Source organism: Citrus sinensis, chromosome 7, assembly GCF_022201045.2.
Source record: "Citrus sinensis cultivar Valencia sweet orange chromosome 7, DVS_A1.0, whole genome shotgun sequence".
Taxonomy (NCBI): domain Eukaryota; kingdom Viridiplantae; phylum Streptophyta; class Magnoliopsida; order Sapindales; family Rutaceae; genus Citrus; species Citrus sinensis.
Window position 1 is genome coordinate 27566477 of NC_068562.1, and position 17209 is coordinate 27583685.

General features: G+C 35.8%; 1 protein-coding gene, 1 long non-coding RNA gene and 1 other non-coding gene across 3 annotated transcripts; all 3 read left to right on the forward strand.

Moving 5' to 3' along the window:
• The first annotated feature begins 655 nt into the window (after positions 1-655).
• Positions 656-15045, forward strand: LOC127898891 (zinc finger BED domain-containing protein RICESLEEPER 2-like). The gene is made up of 4 exons (XM_052431397.1): positions 656-1141; positions 1217-1807; positions 14247-14912; positions 15010-15045. Exons 1-4 carry the CDS (start codon positions 656-658, stop codon positions 15043-15045), a joined length of 1779 nt encoding a protein of 592 aa, XP_052287357.1.
• Positions 11891-11994, forward strand: LOC127899020 (small nucleolar RNA R71). The gene has a single exon (XR_008050787.1). It is a non-coding gene; the product is annotated as a small nucleolar RNA R71 (small nucleolar RNA).
• Positions 15046-15095: 50 nt separating the features above from the next.
• On the forward strand, positions 15096-16083 carry LOC127903633 (uncharacterized). The gene is made up of 3 exons (XR_008056340.1): positions 15096-15171; positions 15282-15352; positions 15706-16083. It is a non-coding gene; the product is annotated as an uncharacterized LOC127903633 (long non-coding RNA).
• Positions 16084-17209: the final 1126 nt, after the last annotated feature.

The following is a 17209-nucleotide window of genomic DNA, read 5'->3' on the forward strand; positions in this document are numbered from 1 at the left end:
TGTAGATGTTAATTATATATTGTTAAATGTTATCAATAAAATGAAAATAATCCGGCATTAATTTTCTGTTACTTATTAATAATTGATTTTTTGTATGAATAGTAATTTTAGATTAAAAATTAAAATTAAATATTATGTTACAATATAAATTATAATTATATATGTTATATGATATGTGTATTTGTAGAATAGTTTCAACTTCAACAAAAAATTAACCAATTTAATTGCAGTAGTTTCAAGTTTTAACTTCAACAAATAATTAATCAATTTAATTAATTGCATGATAACCATTAACCAATAAGTAAATATTAAGTGGTTAAGCACATATAATGTGGGCATAATAAGAATTAAGAATTTAAGATACGGATATGTAATTAATATTATTTATTTTGGCCAATGGATAATTAGATTTATAAATTAAATAATTACTTTAATTTCTTGGTTTTCTTTTATGGAATATGCATCTTGAATTCTTGATCATATATAAACATTATGGTGGAAAATTGGAAATATCGATTTCAAAAAGTTTCATAAATTAAATTAACAATTATTTGAATCAATTTGTAATACTAATATTAAGTAGATTTTTTTTAATAGTCTTTTTTTGTTTTAATTTATGAATTAATGATTAATAATTATTTATTTGTATGTTTAGATGTCTGGACACTCAAGATCGAATTCAATGAGTGATGATGACAATCAAAGTGTTCAAATGGAAGGAACTCAAAAGGCAAAGCGGAAAAGACCAGCGATGAAGAAAAGATCTGCGACGTGGAATCATTTTACTCTGCTCGAGGACAATCCAAACAAATGCAAGTGCAACTATTGTGGTAGACAATATCAATGTCATTCAAGGCGTGATGGGATTACAAATATGAGAAATCATATACTGGCTTGCCTTGCATACAAGACATTCCGGGAACAACAAGAGGGAAGTCAACAAAACTTGACAACTGAGGGTGGGGAAGGAAATGCAAGTAATATGGTTTTGGCTAAAGGGTGGAGTCAAGACGCTTGTAGAAGGGCAGTCACCAAAATGATCATTATGGGTGAGTTGCCACTTAGTTTTGTGGATAACAAAGGGTTCAGGCATTTCTGTAGTGTAGCCATTCCACAGTTTGTTATGCCATCTCGGAGAACTGTTAGTAGGGATGTTATGGATTTATTTTTGGAAGAAAAGATAATGTTGAAGAGTTTGATTTGCAACAACAAACAGCGAGTGTCTCTTACCACTGATTTATGTACTTCTGTTCAAAACATGAGCTACATGGTGATCACAGCTCATTTTATTGATAGTGACTGGTGTTTGAACAGAAGGATTATTAGTTTCAGTGTGATTGAAGATCATAGAGGGAAAACGATCGGTAAAAAGATTGTAGCTTGTTTACAAGATTGGGGGATAGAGAGGTTGTTTGCAATAACTGTTGATAATGCCAGTACAAATGATGTTGCTGTTAATTATGTGACTATGCAATCACTTGGTTGGAGGAATGATGATGCAATTGTATTGGCGGTTCAGTATATGCATGTGCGTTGTTGTGCACATATTTTGAACTTGATTGTTGTTTCAGGGTTGAATGAATTGCATGCTAGTGTTGCCGCCATCCGGAATGCTGTGAAGTATGTGAGATCCTCCACAACGAGGCTACAGGCATTTAAACAGTGTGCTCAACAAGTGAAATGTCCAAATGAAACGGTTGTTTTAGATTGTCCTACTAGGTGGAATTCCACCTATTTAATGTTGATGACTGCGTTGAAGTTTCAGGCAGCATTTGATAGAATGGCAGAGGTGGATAAACCGTATGAGGCATATTTTCTTGAGAAAAAAAATAACGTTAAGAGGGTGGGCCCGCCTGGACCTGAGGATTGGGAGAGTGTGTTGTGCAAATTTTAATGTACTCGCAAGCGCACGAATCTGTTGTAGTGTAGATCAATGGTGACGAGTGTCGATCCCACGAGGAGGTGGATTTTAATTATATATAGAATTAATTTTGTAAATGGGTGGTTGGAATTATGGTGGAAATGATTTGAAATATGCTACAACTTAAATTAAAATGACGAGAATAAATTCTAAAATTGGTATTGAAATGGCGAGAAGAAATTGAAGAGAATTCTATTGAAATGACATACTTGGGTATCTGGATCCGTATCAACATGCATCATGGGCTAAATAATCCGTATTAATGCCAATTAAATCATGAGGGGGGAATCCACACCTCATGAACCACGCTCTAATCAATATGGTGCTAAGGGCTTATTGTGCCAAATAATAATAACCTTATACTAGAGAGCCGGTGTAACCAAGGCGGTATCTAGACAAGACTATTATTATTTGTCGACGAGAAGTCAAAACATCCACAAAAATTAGAGGGGAAGAGAAAATAAATTTACCAAATTAAGCCCATGACACATGTTGAGACTTCACCTTCAACCCAAGCTTGAAAGTAAATTAGCCACTCATAGTTGAACTAGGGGCAAAATGGGAATTTATTAAAATACGAAGAAAATACAAGATGGAGAGGGAATTACAGAAAATGGATCCCAAAAATGGATTCAGAGATATCAAATTAGGGGGGGGAGGCCCCCTTTTTATAGATACATGGAGTAAATCATGGCCATCGGATTAAAAACAGTTTGGACGCTCAGGATTGCGCCACGTCATCAGTCAACAGTCCACGGTTTGACCACGCGGATGAACAGTAACACGGTTTGACCCGACTTTGAACAGTAACGCGGTTTGACCCGGATGAACAGTAACGCGGTTTGGTTGAAAATAATCCTGTGTGATGCATGCACCGTACGCGAGATTTTTCGTCCACTGATATGCTGCCACGTCACCATCAACAGTACATAAGAATTTTAGTCCAACAGGATCGTGACACCTCATCAGTCAATGCCACATCATCGGTCAATGCCACGTCATCATCCGTCTATGTGAACAGTGTCGTGAACAGTAACGTATACAGTACCGTACACGTGAATAGTACCGTACATGTGAATAGTGCCATTTTTCCTTTTATGCTCCTCCTAAGGTTTTCGACCGTCCTGAGTTCAAAAGTGATGTCCGTTTTGCCGTCTGATCTCTCCTTTATTGTGAAATGACTATAATGCCCCTAAAATACATAAAATACTTAATTAAAATAAAACACATGTAATTAAATCACAAGAAGGTTAAATATATAAAAGTAAGGGTTGTTAGTAAGACTTAAAATGTAAAATGACGGTTTTCTCCTTTATAAATATGCATTTTCTAATACTCAACACACCCCCCAACCAGCTTATTGCTAGTCCCTAGCAAATAAAGCGAAAACAAAATTCAAATTCAAAATAATTTTTTTTTTTTTTTGTTTTAATAGAAACACTCGTATTTATTCCATCAGATTAATGATAACACTCAAATAAAAGTATAAGCATTATCTCCAGTCTAAAGCAACATCACACCCACATCAACCATCCACATGAATTAGCCCAGTAGACTTTGTTTTAGCTACTCTCAAGAATGACATGTCAAACCCCAAAATCTCACTGGAAGTAGTGACACTCTCACAAATAAATTAATCCCAATAAAAATAGTCACTCCAATGAATGGTAATTGAGAGAGAAAATAATAAAGAAGTGATATCACATGCTCTCACCAAGATGAAATAAATATGCCCTCAGCTTAGAAATAATACGATCTCAAGTCAAATAAAATGTTAGTCAACCCACTTTATTTATCTTTTTTTTTTTTTAATTATGCGTCACTACATCTTTTTAGCCCATATAACTAGCTTCTACTTCAAACTATAGTTCCCTAAAATCAAGAAGGACTTTTATTAGGATGAAACGTAGGCTAGGGACATGGCTAACAAAGAAGGAAAATAAGGAAAACAAAGTGTATGTTTGAAAAAAATGCAGAGAAATTTTTTTTTTTTTTTTTTTTGGAAGTTGCAAGGTGGATTTCACTTATTTTTATTCTTTTGAAACAACAACTTTTGTTTTTTTTTTTTTTTTTTTTTTTTTTGGTTTTTTTTTTTTTTGGCATAACTTCACTGAACAACATAATTATTTACATTTTCTCAAACATAAATAGGTGATGGAACTTATAAGACATCGGGTAATACTCCAAATCGGAGTGGGTCAAGATGATAAGTTGACAAAGAAAATGTTTTTTTTTTTTTTTTTAAAGGCTCAAAAGGGTTAACTATGGATATTTAATAAAAGGGATGGCTAGAAAGGCTCAAACGGATCAAAGATGGCCTTTCCATCGTCTTTTAGGGCTCTAAATAATCTTCCATATCTACTAGTTAGATGGGCCTCCAAATGTAGCAACACACTCTTTTTTCTTTTTCTTTTTTCTCTTTTTTTTTATTTTATAATTTTTTTTTTAAGGGTTAACTCAAAAGTAATTTAGAGATCGTGTATAAAATAATAAACTGTTAAGCTGTATAAAGAGTGGGCAAAAGGGTTATTCTCCAAGAAAAATAATAGGCTCAAAAACTCACTTGGTACTTATTATGACATGTTCATTCCTTCAAGCAACTCACATTTGTCTCCGACATCAACATGTAAAGTAGCAAACATAGCGTAACATCACTTAAGACCAAAGATAATACAAATACTAAAATTTGAAATTAATCATGTCATCCAATGTTAAAACAAATCACACATTTTTTTTTTTAAACATCATTCTACCCCCCAACCTATTCTAAACATGAAAGGAAAATATGCATGCAGAAATGTGAAAATGATGTATAAAAACTAATTAGAAAAGTTACACGTAAAATGATAGAAAACGAAAATGATTTTTTTTTTTTTTTAAAAAAGAAGATGCGTTTCTAGAGGAACTACACTCCATATTCAGCCATCTTCGACTCAAAAGTTGGAAAATGTATATTTATAGAGGAGAAATTAAAGAAGAAAAATAAACATAAACACATAATAAAGAAAAAGAAAATGTCTGAATTTTTTTTTTTTTTTTTGAATTTTTTTTTTCAAACAATGAAGATGCGTTTCTAGAGTAACTACACTCCATATTCAGCCATCTTCAACACAAAAAGTTAGCAACAGTTAGTTTCTACAACAAAAAATTAGTAAAAACTTAACCAAAATTTCACAATTGTCGACTATTCCCTCCCCCCAACCAGAACGAAACATTGTCCTCAATGTTTGAAATGAAAGAAGTAGAGTTTAGAAGACATCACCTGGGTGGTGCAACACAGAAGAAAATATTTACAGGCGGAGAGTTAAATCTAATTTGTACTTCTTACTGCGGCTACTGTTACCATCATTATTTGGACGCTCCAACACAAAGGTCCAGGGGTCTGGCTCCGGTCGATAAGCTTGTAACATATCAAGTAGCTCATTAGCAGTGTGAGCACAAATAAAGAGTTTTTTCACATTAGCGGGAATGAAATAGTTTTTTATTGCATGGTTAAGAAATGCGATAAAGCCATCATAAAAGTTATTGACATTTAACAAACCGATGGGTTTTTGGTGGATGTGCAGATGGGCCCAAGATGCTAGCGTGATAAGTGCCTCTAGTGTTGCAAGATCTCCTGGAAGGAAAATAAATGCATCAGCATGATTAAGCATTTCAGTTATTCTTTCTTGCATACCTGAGACGACTAACTCTTCTCCAGTTGATGAGTCAGACGAACTGCCCAAAGGTTTTAAGACTCTTGGGATGATGCCTAACACTTGACTTCCTCTGATAAAAGCTGCTTCTGAGACCATTTTTGATAACCCTCGATTACCTCCTCCATACACCAAGTGTAATTTTCTCGCTGCTATGCTTCGACCAAGATCTATGGCTGCCTCAACGAACTCTTTATGTTTGCCATAGTAAATCCAGAAAGCACACAAATGTTCTTGAATTGTCTATTGGGAGTAGCTGCCATTGTGATACTTCTCGAAAACAATTTGTGAGTGCTTGACAAAAAAGAAATCACATTTAAGAGTCTTGGTGATAGTGGGTCATGGTTGTGTATGAGGTAATATGTCAGTGTCAAATAACGCTAAAGCACGTGGCTCGCAAGTCAAAAAGAAAACAGTAAAAAGGAAAAAGCAAACAGTAATAAAATTATTAAAGACAATAATGCAAACAATAAGACAATAGTGAAATAAAATAACAATAAAGTAAAAGGATATTTACAGGTAGTTGCGACTGTGGCTCACATCTTCCTCTGGTTTTACGTCCAGAAACGGCTTGAACGCCCTCTATGGGTCGAGGATAGGCTTCCTATCCAGTTTTCTTATAAACTGGCAAACAGGGTCGTTTATAGTCAGATTCCCGAGACTATATCGTGCATGCTCTTTCTGGAATAACGGCCATAACTGGAGAATCGCTCCTTGCACATATCCACTGGGATGCGTTTCAAGAGACAAAAGGATATCATCCAATGACTCCTTATTCAAGCCATCCCTAATGAATTGAATCTTATCTTCCCTGTTATCAGACACCATTCCTAAAGAACATGGGTTTTTATTGCAACTCATTCTGGCACACTTATGACAAGCAACAGAAATTCTTCGAGCTCGTCGTTTTCTTGCATAATTTCCTTTACCACAACCAGGCATGTATGCAATAAATTTTGGAGGTAACTCACCTGCCGATCGTACTTTAGCCTCGATTAACCAACGGATGTCAGCAGGTATGTTATTCCTCATGAGTAATCGCATGCGTTCGGACCGAGCTTTATAGATCGTAAGGAGGGCATTCTGAGGAAGTGAAGGGAATCGCTTGTGAAGCTTCGCTAGAATCTCGTTTCTGTCCATACCTTCGCCTCAGAATATCAGTTATTATGGGAAACTGAAGTAACCGACTTGATTGTCACGGAGTACCGTTATCCGCCACTTCACCGGGGTAACAAACTAAAGCACACAAATAGAAAAACAAATTAAAACACACAAAGAAAATTAAAATCGTCCTCTTATTGAATTTACCTCAAGCTCCAACTGGATGTCGTAAACACTTCTCTCAATGTCTCTGAGTTGGTGTTCTAAACCCTCAACATAGGCTACTAACTCTGGTGGTTGTAGAGTCCAAATGCGATGTGTTTTACAAAATTGAATCTGTCTTTTGAGATGAGTTTTGACACGTTGAAGTGGTTTAAGAATGTTCAGGAGGAACGGTCTAAGTATGAGACTCATGATTAACAATGATAAGAGAAAACTTAATGGTAAAATAAACACACTTATGCAAAAACAATTTCAATTAGCAAAAGAATAATAATAAAAAGAAAGAAAGAAAAATCAAATCAACGAAAAGAGAAAAAAAAAAATCAATTCAAATTTGGTGGGTCACTCAAATTTATTTCGGTGTCTTCTTCATGTGGTTGGTACTCTAGATATGACTTTAATCTTTGACCATTAACTTTAAACGTGACACCATTCTTTGGGTCTTTAATTTCAATTGCCCCATGTGGAAAAACAGTATGAACAATAAAGGGACCAGACCAACGAGAGCGTAACTTACCTGGGAATAGGTGCAAGCGAGAATTGAATAAAAGCACTTTCTGACCTGGAGTGAACGATTTTCTCATAATTTGCTTATCATGGAAGACTTTCATTCGTTGCTTGTAAATCTTGGCATTTTCGTACGCGTCATTGCGAATTTCTTCAAGTTCTGCCAGCTGTAATCTTCTTTCTGAGCTGGCTTGCTGCATGTCAAAATTGAATTTCTTGATGGCCCAATATGCACGATGCTCGAGCTCCACAGGTAGGTGGCAAGCTTTTCCATACACTAGCCTGTAGGGTGACATCCCAATCGGGGTCTTGAAAGCCGTTCTATATGCCCATAATGCATCATCAAGTCTTAATGACCAATCTTTCCTGTCTGGCCTCACCGTTTTTTCTAATATGTGCTTTATTTCTCGATTGGATATCTCAACTTGGCCACTGGTTTGCGGATGATACGGAGTTGCCACTTTGTGTGTGATTGAATACTTTGTCAAAAGAGCTTTGAATGCTTTGTTACAAAAGTGGGCACCACCATCACTGATTATCGCTCGAGGGAATCCAAAGCGTGAAACAATATTGCTTTTCAAAAATGCTATCACCACCTTGTGATCATTGGTCCTACATGGAATTGCTTCTACCCATTTTGATACATAGTCAACAGCAACCAATATGTATTGATGACCAAAAGACGGGGGAAAGGGTCCCATGAAGTCGATACCCCATACGTCAAAAATCTCAACCACTAAAATTGGATTTAGTGGCATCATGTTCCTTCGCGTAATGCTCCCCATTCGTTGACACAATTTGGTCTGCACAATACTTGAACAAATACGGGTCATCCCAAAAGAAATTCTTTATCTCTGCAAAGAATTTAGCCTTGTCTTGCTTGGTCCAATGCTCTGGAAGTTTACCTGTAACAAGATAATTAACTATATCAGCATACCAAGGTAATACTTCCACATTCATTAATTGTTCATCTGGAAATGACTCATTCAATGGTAATGATTCTGTAATTGTGTCAAAATGGAGACGAGAGAGGTGGTCCGCCACAACATTTTCTGTCCCTTTCTTATCTTTGAATTCCAAGTCAAACTCCTGCAAAAGTAACACCCAACGAATTAGTCTAGCTTTTGCATCTTTCTTTGTGAGAAGATATTTAAGAGCAGCATGATCTGTGAACACAATTATTTTACAACCAATGAGATAAGATCGAAATTTTTCTAATGCAAACACTACTGCTAGCATTTCTTTTTCAGTAGTTGAATAGTTCAACTGTGCATCATTTAATGTCATACTAGCATAGTAAATAACATGGGGAATTCGATCAACTCTTTGTCCTAATACTGCTCCTACTGCATAATCAGATGCATCACACATGAGCTCAAATGGTAATTTCCAGTTCGGGGCCTGAATGATGGGTGATGATGTCAACAACTGTTTTAATTTTTCAAACGCCATAAGACATGAATCATTAAAGATAAAAGGTACATCCTTAGCAAGTAAATTGCATAAGGGTCTAGAAACTTTGCTAAAATCTTTAATGAAACGTCTATAGAAACCAGCATGCCCAAGGAAATATCTTACTTCTCTGACTGTTTTGGGTGGAGGAAGATTAGAAATGAGATCCACCTTGGCTTTGTCAACCTCAATACCTTTACTCGAAATGATGTGACCGAGAACAATACCTTGTTTTACCATAAAATGGCATTTCTCCCAATTTAAGACCAAGTTCTTCTCGATACATCTCTGCAGAACTAGTGTTAGATGATGTAAACATTGATCAAATGAATCACCAAAGACAGAAAAGTCATCCATAAAGACTTCAAGAAATCGTTCAACCATATCATAAAAAATGCTTAGCATGCATCGTTGAAATGTAGCAGGTGCATTACATAATCCAAATGGCATTCTCCTATATGCAAATGTGCCAAAAGGGCAAGTGAAAGTAGTTTTCTCTTGATCTTTTGGTGCTATGGGAATCTGATTATATCCTGAGTAGCCATCTAGAAAGCAATAAAATTCATGACCTGCTAATCTATCAAGCATTTGATCAATAAATGGTAAAGGAAAATGGTCTTTACGTGTGACAGAATTCAATTTTCTATAATCAATGCATACACGCCATCCTGTAGTCACTCTAGTGGGTATCAATTCATTATCAGCATTGGTAACTACTGTGACTCCTGACTTTTTAGGGACAACTTGTACAGGACTGACCCATGAACTATCAGAAATGGGGTAAATGATACATGCATCTAATAGCTTAAGGACTTCAGTTCTAACCACTTCTTTCATATTAGGATTTAACCGACGTTGCATTTCCCTAGTAGATTTAGCATTTTCATCAAGGTGAATGTAATGCATGCAGTCTACTGGATTTATACCTTTTATGTCTGCTATGGTCCATCCTAATGCTCCTTTGTGATCTTTTAAAACATCCAACAACTTACCTTTTTGTTCGTCATTTAGGGATGATGAGATGATTACCGGCAGAGTACTTTTTTCTCCCAAAAACGCATATTCCAAAGTGTTGGGCAATGGTTTGAGCTCGAGTTTCGGTGGTGATTCTGATGATGGGATGAGTTTCTTCTCTGATGGTGCTAGTTGTTCAACTCTTGACTTCCATTTATTAGTGTCCATGGATGGTGTTGAGTCAAGCAGGGCGTTGACCTCATCAACTGATCTGTCAATATCAAAATCAAAACCAAAGTGAGTTAAACATGTTTGTAAGGGATCATCACTAAGGTTTGAAAGAAAAGTGTCATCAACTAATGCTTCAATTAAATCCACATCAACAATTCCATCATCTGCACTGTGAGGTTGTTTGGCAATGTTGAAGATGTTCAGCTCCATAGTCATGTTGCCGAAAGACAACTGCATATTTCCAGTCCTGCATTGAATGTGAGCATCTGCAGTTGCCAAGAAAGGTCGGCCTAGAATAATGGGGATGTGCTTCCTTGAATCCTGTATTGGTTGAGTGTCAATTACAATGAAATCAACAGGAAAATAAAACTTGTCTACCTGGATAAGCACGTCCTCCACAATACCACGAGGTATTTTCGTGGACCGATCTGCAAGCTGTAACACCACTGGAGTTGGGTGTAATTCTCCAAGTCCAAGTTTCACAAACACTGAATAAGGTAACAGATTTACACTAGCTCCTAAATCCAACAAAGCATTCTCAATTGTGTGGTTCCCTATACTACATGAGATAGTGGGGGAGCCTGGGTCTTTGCATTTTAAAGGAATTTTATGTTGGAGTATAGAACTAACGTTTTCTGTTAAAAATGCCTTCTTTTGAACATGCATGTTTCTCTTTTTAGTACACAAATCTTTAAGAAACTTGGCATAAGATGGAACTTGCTTTATAGCATCAAGTAAAGGGATGTTAACACTTACCTGTTTGAAGATTTCGAGAATCTCACCTGTAGATTTTCCCTTTTTTCCTTTCGCTAACCTCTGAGGAAATGGAGCTTTGGGAACGTATTCTCGTAGGTTGGCTTCTTCTCTCTCCTCCGGTGGTGAGTCCTCAACGTTCACAGGTACAATTTGATTTTCCTTTGTCACCGGCATCTCCACTTTATTGTTGATTTCTTTTCCTTTTCGCAAGGTCATTATTGCTTTGACCTCTCCATGCTGCTGTGGTGAACTGGTACTCGCTTCATGCACTCCTTTAGGATTAGGCACTGGTTGACTTGGAAATTTTCCTTTCTCAACAGTCATTGCCAAGGTCTGAACTGAAGAAGCGAGTTGTCCCACCATCTTCTCCAGGCTTGAAACTGATTGAGCTTGTGAGTTGAAGCCTGCTCTCAACTCATTTCGTAGTCCATCAATGGTGCGGTTCTGTTGCTCAATCGTGGAGTGAGTAAGATTCTTGAGATTCTGGAATGAATCCTCCCATGGTCTGGGTTGAGAGTAATTCTGGTTTTGATTGTATGGTCTAAATGGGGGCTGAGAGGCTTGAGGATTTTGTGGAATTGGTGGAGCTGGAGCTATTGGTCCATTCTGTTGGAATCCTTGAGACCATGAAAAATTGGGGTGGTCTCTCCATCCAGGGTTATATGTGTTGGAGTATGGGTTGTAATTTGATGGCTTTCTCATTACACCTATGGCATTGGCTTGATCTGAGTATGAGTCATGGTCATGTGGCTCTGTTGATTTAGCAGTCGATAATGATGCTATTTGTCGAGAGAGACCTTCAATTATCGCTTTGACTTCTTTAATTTCTGAACTTGATTCGCCAATTTGAACCTCATTCACTCCTTTAATTCTTCTAGTAGTCCTGAGTGATCGACTCCGTTGTTGGGAATTATCCGCTTGTCGCTGGAAGAATTCCCAAATTTCTGATGCACTTTTTGACATTAGCTCTCCTCCACTTGTTGCCATTAGCCATTCTTGCACATTTGGTAGTAATCCCTCCAAAAAGTATTGGCATTGGTGCCATTTCTCGTACCCATGATGTGGACACTTCAAGAGTAGCCCATTGAATCGCTCCCATGTTTCGAAAAATTGCTCGTCATCTTTCTGGGTAAACTCCGAGATTTCCCTGCGAATAGCATTGGTTTTATGCACTGGGAAATATTTATTTAAAAATTTTGTAACCATTTGTTCCCATGATGCAATGCTATTAGCAGGCAATGTATTAAGCCATGAACGAGCTCTATCTTTTAAAGAAAATGGGAATAGTCTAAGTTTAACATCATCATCTGAAAAATTCTCATATTTGAATGTTTGACAAATGGCATGAAAATCATTCAAATGATTATATGGATCCTCATTTTCTAGGCCATAAAATGTAGGGAGACAATTTAACACACTAGGTTTTAATTCAAAACTCCTAGCAGCTACATTTGGGTATCTTATGCATGACGTGCTCAAATTAGCTAAGGGACTAAAATAGTCCTTAAATGGCCTCTCCTGTGGTGCTTGTAAATCCATTTTATTTTTAACGTGTTTGTGTGTGCGAAGTGTTTTTTCTAATTCAAGGTCTATAGGTTCAAGATTAGGTAATAATGACCTACGACCATGCATGCAAAATAAATAAAATAAAAATAAAGATGGGAACAAAACAAATAAAAATAAAGAAGAGGGAGAAATTACGATACTAACCTTATTGCGCTATTACAACCTTTCTATAAAAATACACAAAAATAAATACGTGAAAGAAATTAACTAAAAATTAAATTAATAAGATAAACAAAAAAAAAATTACAAAGAAAAATAAATGGAAAATTAAATTACAAAATTTTAAAGAAGAGAAAAAGAAAAGAAATACTAACCTTTAAATGTAGATTCACTTTTTTTTTTTTTTTTTAATTTAATAAAAAAAAATACAAGAAAACAAATAAAAGAAATTATTCACAAAAAATTAATTCTATGAATTAAAATTACTTACCTCCCCGGCAACGGCGCCAAAAACTTGTTGTGCAAATTTTAATGTACTCGCAAGCGCACGAATCTGTTGTAGTGTAGATCAATGGTGACGAGTGTCGATCCCACGAGGAGGTGGATTTTAATTATATATAGAATTAATTTTGTAAATGGGTGGTTGGAATTATGGTGGAAATGATTTGAAATATGCTACAACTTAAATTAAAATGACGAGAATAAATTCTAAAATTGGTATTGAAATGGCGAGAAGAAATTGAAGAGAATTCTATTGAAATGACATACTTGGGTATCTGGATCCGTATCAACATGCATCATGGGCTAAATAATCCGTATTAATGCCAATTAAATCATGAGGGGGGAATCCACACCTCATGAACCACGCTCTAATCAATATGGTGCTAAGGGCTTATTGTGCCAAATAATAATAACCTTATACTAGAGAGCCGGTGTAACCAAGGCGGTATCTAGACAAGACTATTATTATTTGTCGACGAGAAGTCAAAACATCCACAAAAATTAGAGGGGAAGAGAAAATAAATTTACCAAATTAAGCCCATGACACATGTTGAGACTTCACCTTCAACCCAAGCTTGAAAGTAAATTAGCCACTCATAGTTGAACTAGGGGCAAAATGGGAATTTATTAAAATACGAAGAAAATACAAGATGGAGAGGGAATTACAGAAAATGGATCCCAAAAATGGATTCAGAGATATCAAATTAGGGGGGGAGGCCCCCTTTTTATAGATACATGGAGTAAATCATGGCCATCGGATTAAAAACAGTTTGGACGCTCAGGATTGCGCCACGTCATCAGTCAACAGTCCACGGTTTGACCACGCGGATGAACAGTAACACGGTTTGACCCGACTTTGAACAGTAACGCGGTTTGACCCGGATGAACAGTAACGCGGTTTGGTTGAAAATAATCCTGTGTGATGCATGCACCGTACGCGAGATTTTTCGTCCACTGATATGCTGCCACGTCACCATCAACAGTACATAAGAATTTTAGTCCAACAGGATCGTGACACCTCATCAGTCAATGCCACATCATCGGTCAATGCCACGTCATCATCCGTCTATGTGAACAGTGTCGTGAACAGTAACGTATACAGTACCGTACACGTGAATAGTACCGTACATGTGAATAGTGCCATTTTTCCTTTTATGCTCCTCCTAAGGTTTTCGACCGTCCTGAGTTCAAAAGTGATGTCCGTTTTGCCGTCTGATCTCTCCTTTATTGTGAAATGACTATAATGCCCCTAAAATACATAAAATACTTAATTAAAATAAAACACATGTAATTAAATCACAAGAAGGTTAAATATATAAAAGTAAGGGTTGTTAGTAAGACTTAAAATGTAAAATGACGGTTTTCTCCTTTATAAATATGCATTTTCTAATACTCAACAGAGTGCAGGGCGAATTGTGAAGTTTTTGAAGGTATTTTATGATGCCACATTGTTATTTTCTGCTTCTTTGAGTGTGACTTCTAATCTTTGTTATGATACCATTGGCTTAATTGAGAGCTCATTGACTGCATTAGAAGGAAGTAGAGATCCTTGGGTGGTGGCTATGGCTTATCAAATGAGGGAAAAATTTGATAAATATTGGGAGTCTTCGGGGAAGATAAATAAAATGTTGATTGTTGCCTCTATTCTTGATCCACGAGCTAAAATGGACTTTGCCAAACATATTTTTGAGATCATTTTTGCCAATGATGGTTGGAAAGTTGAAGAAATGACCAAAGCAGTGAAAGATTTGTTGAATGAGCTTTATGATGCATATAGTGCAATGTGCTCTAGTTCCACACCATCGATGTGTAGTGAGAGTGCTCCTAGTGGCAGTTATGGTGGTACAAGTTATTCTCCTTATTTTACAAATAAGGTTGGTTTGCCGGAGGGTCCTAGTGGTGATGGTGATGACATTTTCCGAGTTTCTCGCCCTTTCTTTGGGTATGCTCAGAAAGTGTTTGTTCAGAATGAGGGCAAGAGAGTAGTATCTGAGGTGGAACGATATTTGAGTGACCCAGTTGAAGATCCAAGCAATCTTAAGCTCAATGTTTTGCTTTGGTGGAAGGTTAATGGATCGAAGTATCCAATATTAGAGAAAATTGCAAGGGATGTCCTCGCTGTTCCTGTTTCCACAGTGGCATCTGAATCTGCCTTTAGCACAGGGCATCGCGTCATTGACGAATATCGGAGTTCTTTGACCCCTTGTATGGTTGAGGCATTGATATGTACCGAAAATTGGTTACAAACTAAACTTTTTGCTAATCCTGTCTATAACCTTCAGGAAGATATTAAAGAGCAGATATTCCATATGGAGCTACAAGAAGGTAATATTTTTCTCATATTTTATAAATTTAAGATGTATTATAACTTTATAAATAGCATCTACATGTACTTAAGTTACTTACTAATTTCATTTTTTTTTAACATTTTAAAGAGTTTGTAAGATCACAAGCTTCAACGGTGGAAACAGTGAGCGCTGATATGGGTGTTATGGATATTTGAAAGGTAATTCTTAATATATATTATTATTTATAATTTCATATTATATGTTTAGGTTGTAATTTACACTATAATAATAGATAATAGTTGTTATAGTTTTAATTTATAATTGTTTCATTTATTTTAGACACATTGAAATTGTTGGAATGGTATTACCTAGGAATTAAGATTATTATTAAATTTACTTGATGATGAATGCCATGAAATAAGCCACAATTGACTTAATTTTTTTTCTTATATTTAATCAAGTACACACATGAATTGGGCATATGTGTTTGTGTTTAATGTCCCTTTATTTGTCATGTGGCTTAAAGAAAGTAGTTAAATGATTATCTATTATTTTTTCAATTTTTTCCTAGGGGATATATGCTTCAATTCTTCGACTTGGAGTAGAAGAAATTGAAGTTAAAAGTTGTCAAAGTGCTTGCGAGGAACGGTGGAGTCGTAGAGGAAGTTGATCTAGATTTACATTTAAATTTTGTTGTGTTTTGGATTTTGGAACTTTGTCATTTGTGTTTTGGAAAATGGAAACTATTTAATTATGTTTAATTTTGTGTTCTAAAGATTAATGTTTAGATTTTAGAATTGGACATTGCGCTTTGGATGGAGACTATTAAATTTAAACTTTGTGTTAATTTTAATTTTATGCTTTGTGTTAATTTTTAATTTTGAATCATTTGAATTTAATTCTATAGTAGTTTTCTTTTTTTGTTGGTTGAAATGAATGGATGAATGAATGAGGGAGGACAAGGAAGGTGGGAAAGAAATATCTTAGTTAGCAAGGTGACAATAGTGAAAGAGAAATGTCCTTGTTTTATAAAGGACATGCACGTTCATGTTGTTATTGCCAGAATGAAAATGAATCAATCCCTTACGTTTGTTGTGTTTGTCTTTTGGATTAGATAAAGTGTATGCAAATTGCAAAGTGTATGTAAGTTTTCTTTTAAACGGCTGTATCTCCACTTCTCCAGAGGTCCCCATGGCAAAAAGCCAAAAAGAAAAAAAAATAGAAAAAAAAAATGTTTCCTTATCAAGTATCAACGTGTGGCCCCAGGACAAAATTAATGTGGATTCTAGTCCACTGATTGAGTTATGCCATTTGGTAGAGGGTTTTCTTTTTTTGTGATTTATTATATTTTAATATTAGATTTAATGGGTTTTATCTTTTACTATAAGACATTAAGAGTTTAAGACTTATTATTGTGCCACATAGCAAGTTGTTAAGGTTTTCTTTGAATTTTGAACAAACATGACCATAGGATAAGATTAAAATTTGTAAAAAATAATTTATTTTTTGATTGTGAAAAAATTTTGGACTGGAGAAATTCTAGCGTGATGTTTTAGGTCTTTATAATCTAATATGAAACCATTAACAAATAATATTTTAACATATGTACATAATTTCTAAATTTATAAGTTATTTTATTAAAAGTCATACAATTTCTTTTTCCTCCCTTTCACTCTCTTCCCTCTAATTAAAGATAATTAATGGAGTAATTCAATTAAAGTTACGTTTGATCCCCAATTGTCAAATTGCCAAATTAATTAATTTTAACCCGAATTGACCCGAATTGATCCGAATAACCCGAATTTAATCCGAACCCGAATTAACCCGAATCCGATCCGATTTCACCCGACCCGAATTAACCCGATTTCATCCGAATAACCCGAATTTAATCCGAACCCGACTTAACCCGCATCTGATCCAATCCGAACTCCACCCGACTTTTTAACCTGATCCAATCCGATCCGAATTAATTCGGATCGGATCGGATCGGGTTTTAAGTTCGGGTGAAGTTCGGATCAATTTTTACCCAACCCGACCAACCCGAAACCCGATCGGGTTGATCCGAACCCGATTTT

Coding starts and splice junctions, on each gene's coding strand:
- LOC127898891 (XM_052431397.1), top strand. CDS start 656: ATGTCTGGACACTCAAGATCGAATTCAATGAGTGATGATGACAATCAA. Junction 1,808..14,246: donor AGGTGGATAAACCGTATGAG/GCATATTTTCTT, acceptor AATACTCAACAG/AGTGCAGGGCGAATTGTGAA. Junction 14,913..15,009: donor ATGTTTTGCTTTGGTGGAAG/GTTAATGGATCG, acceptor CCTTTAGCACAG/GGCATCGCGTCATTGACGAA.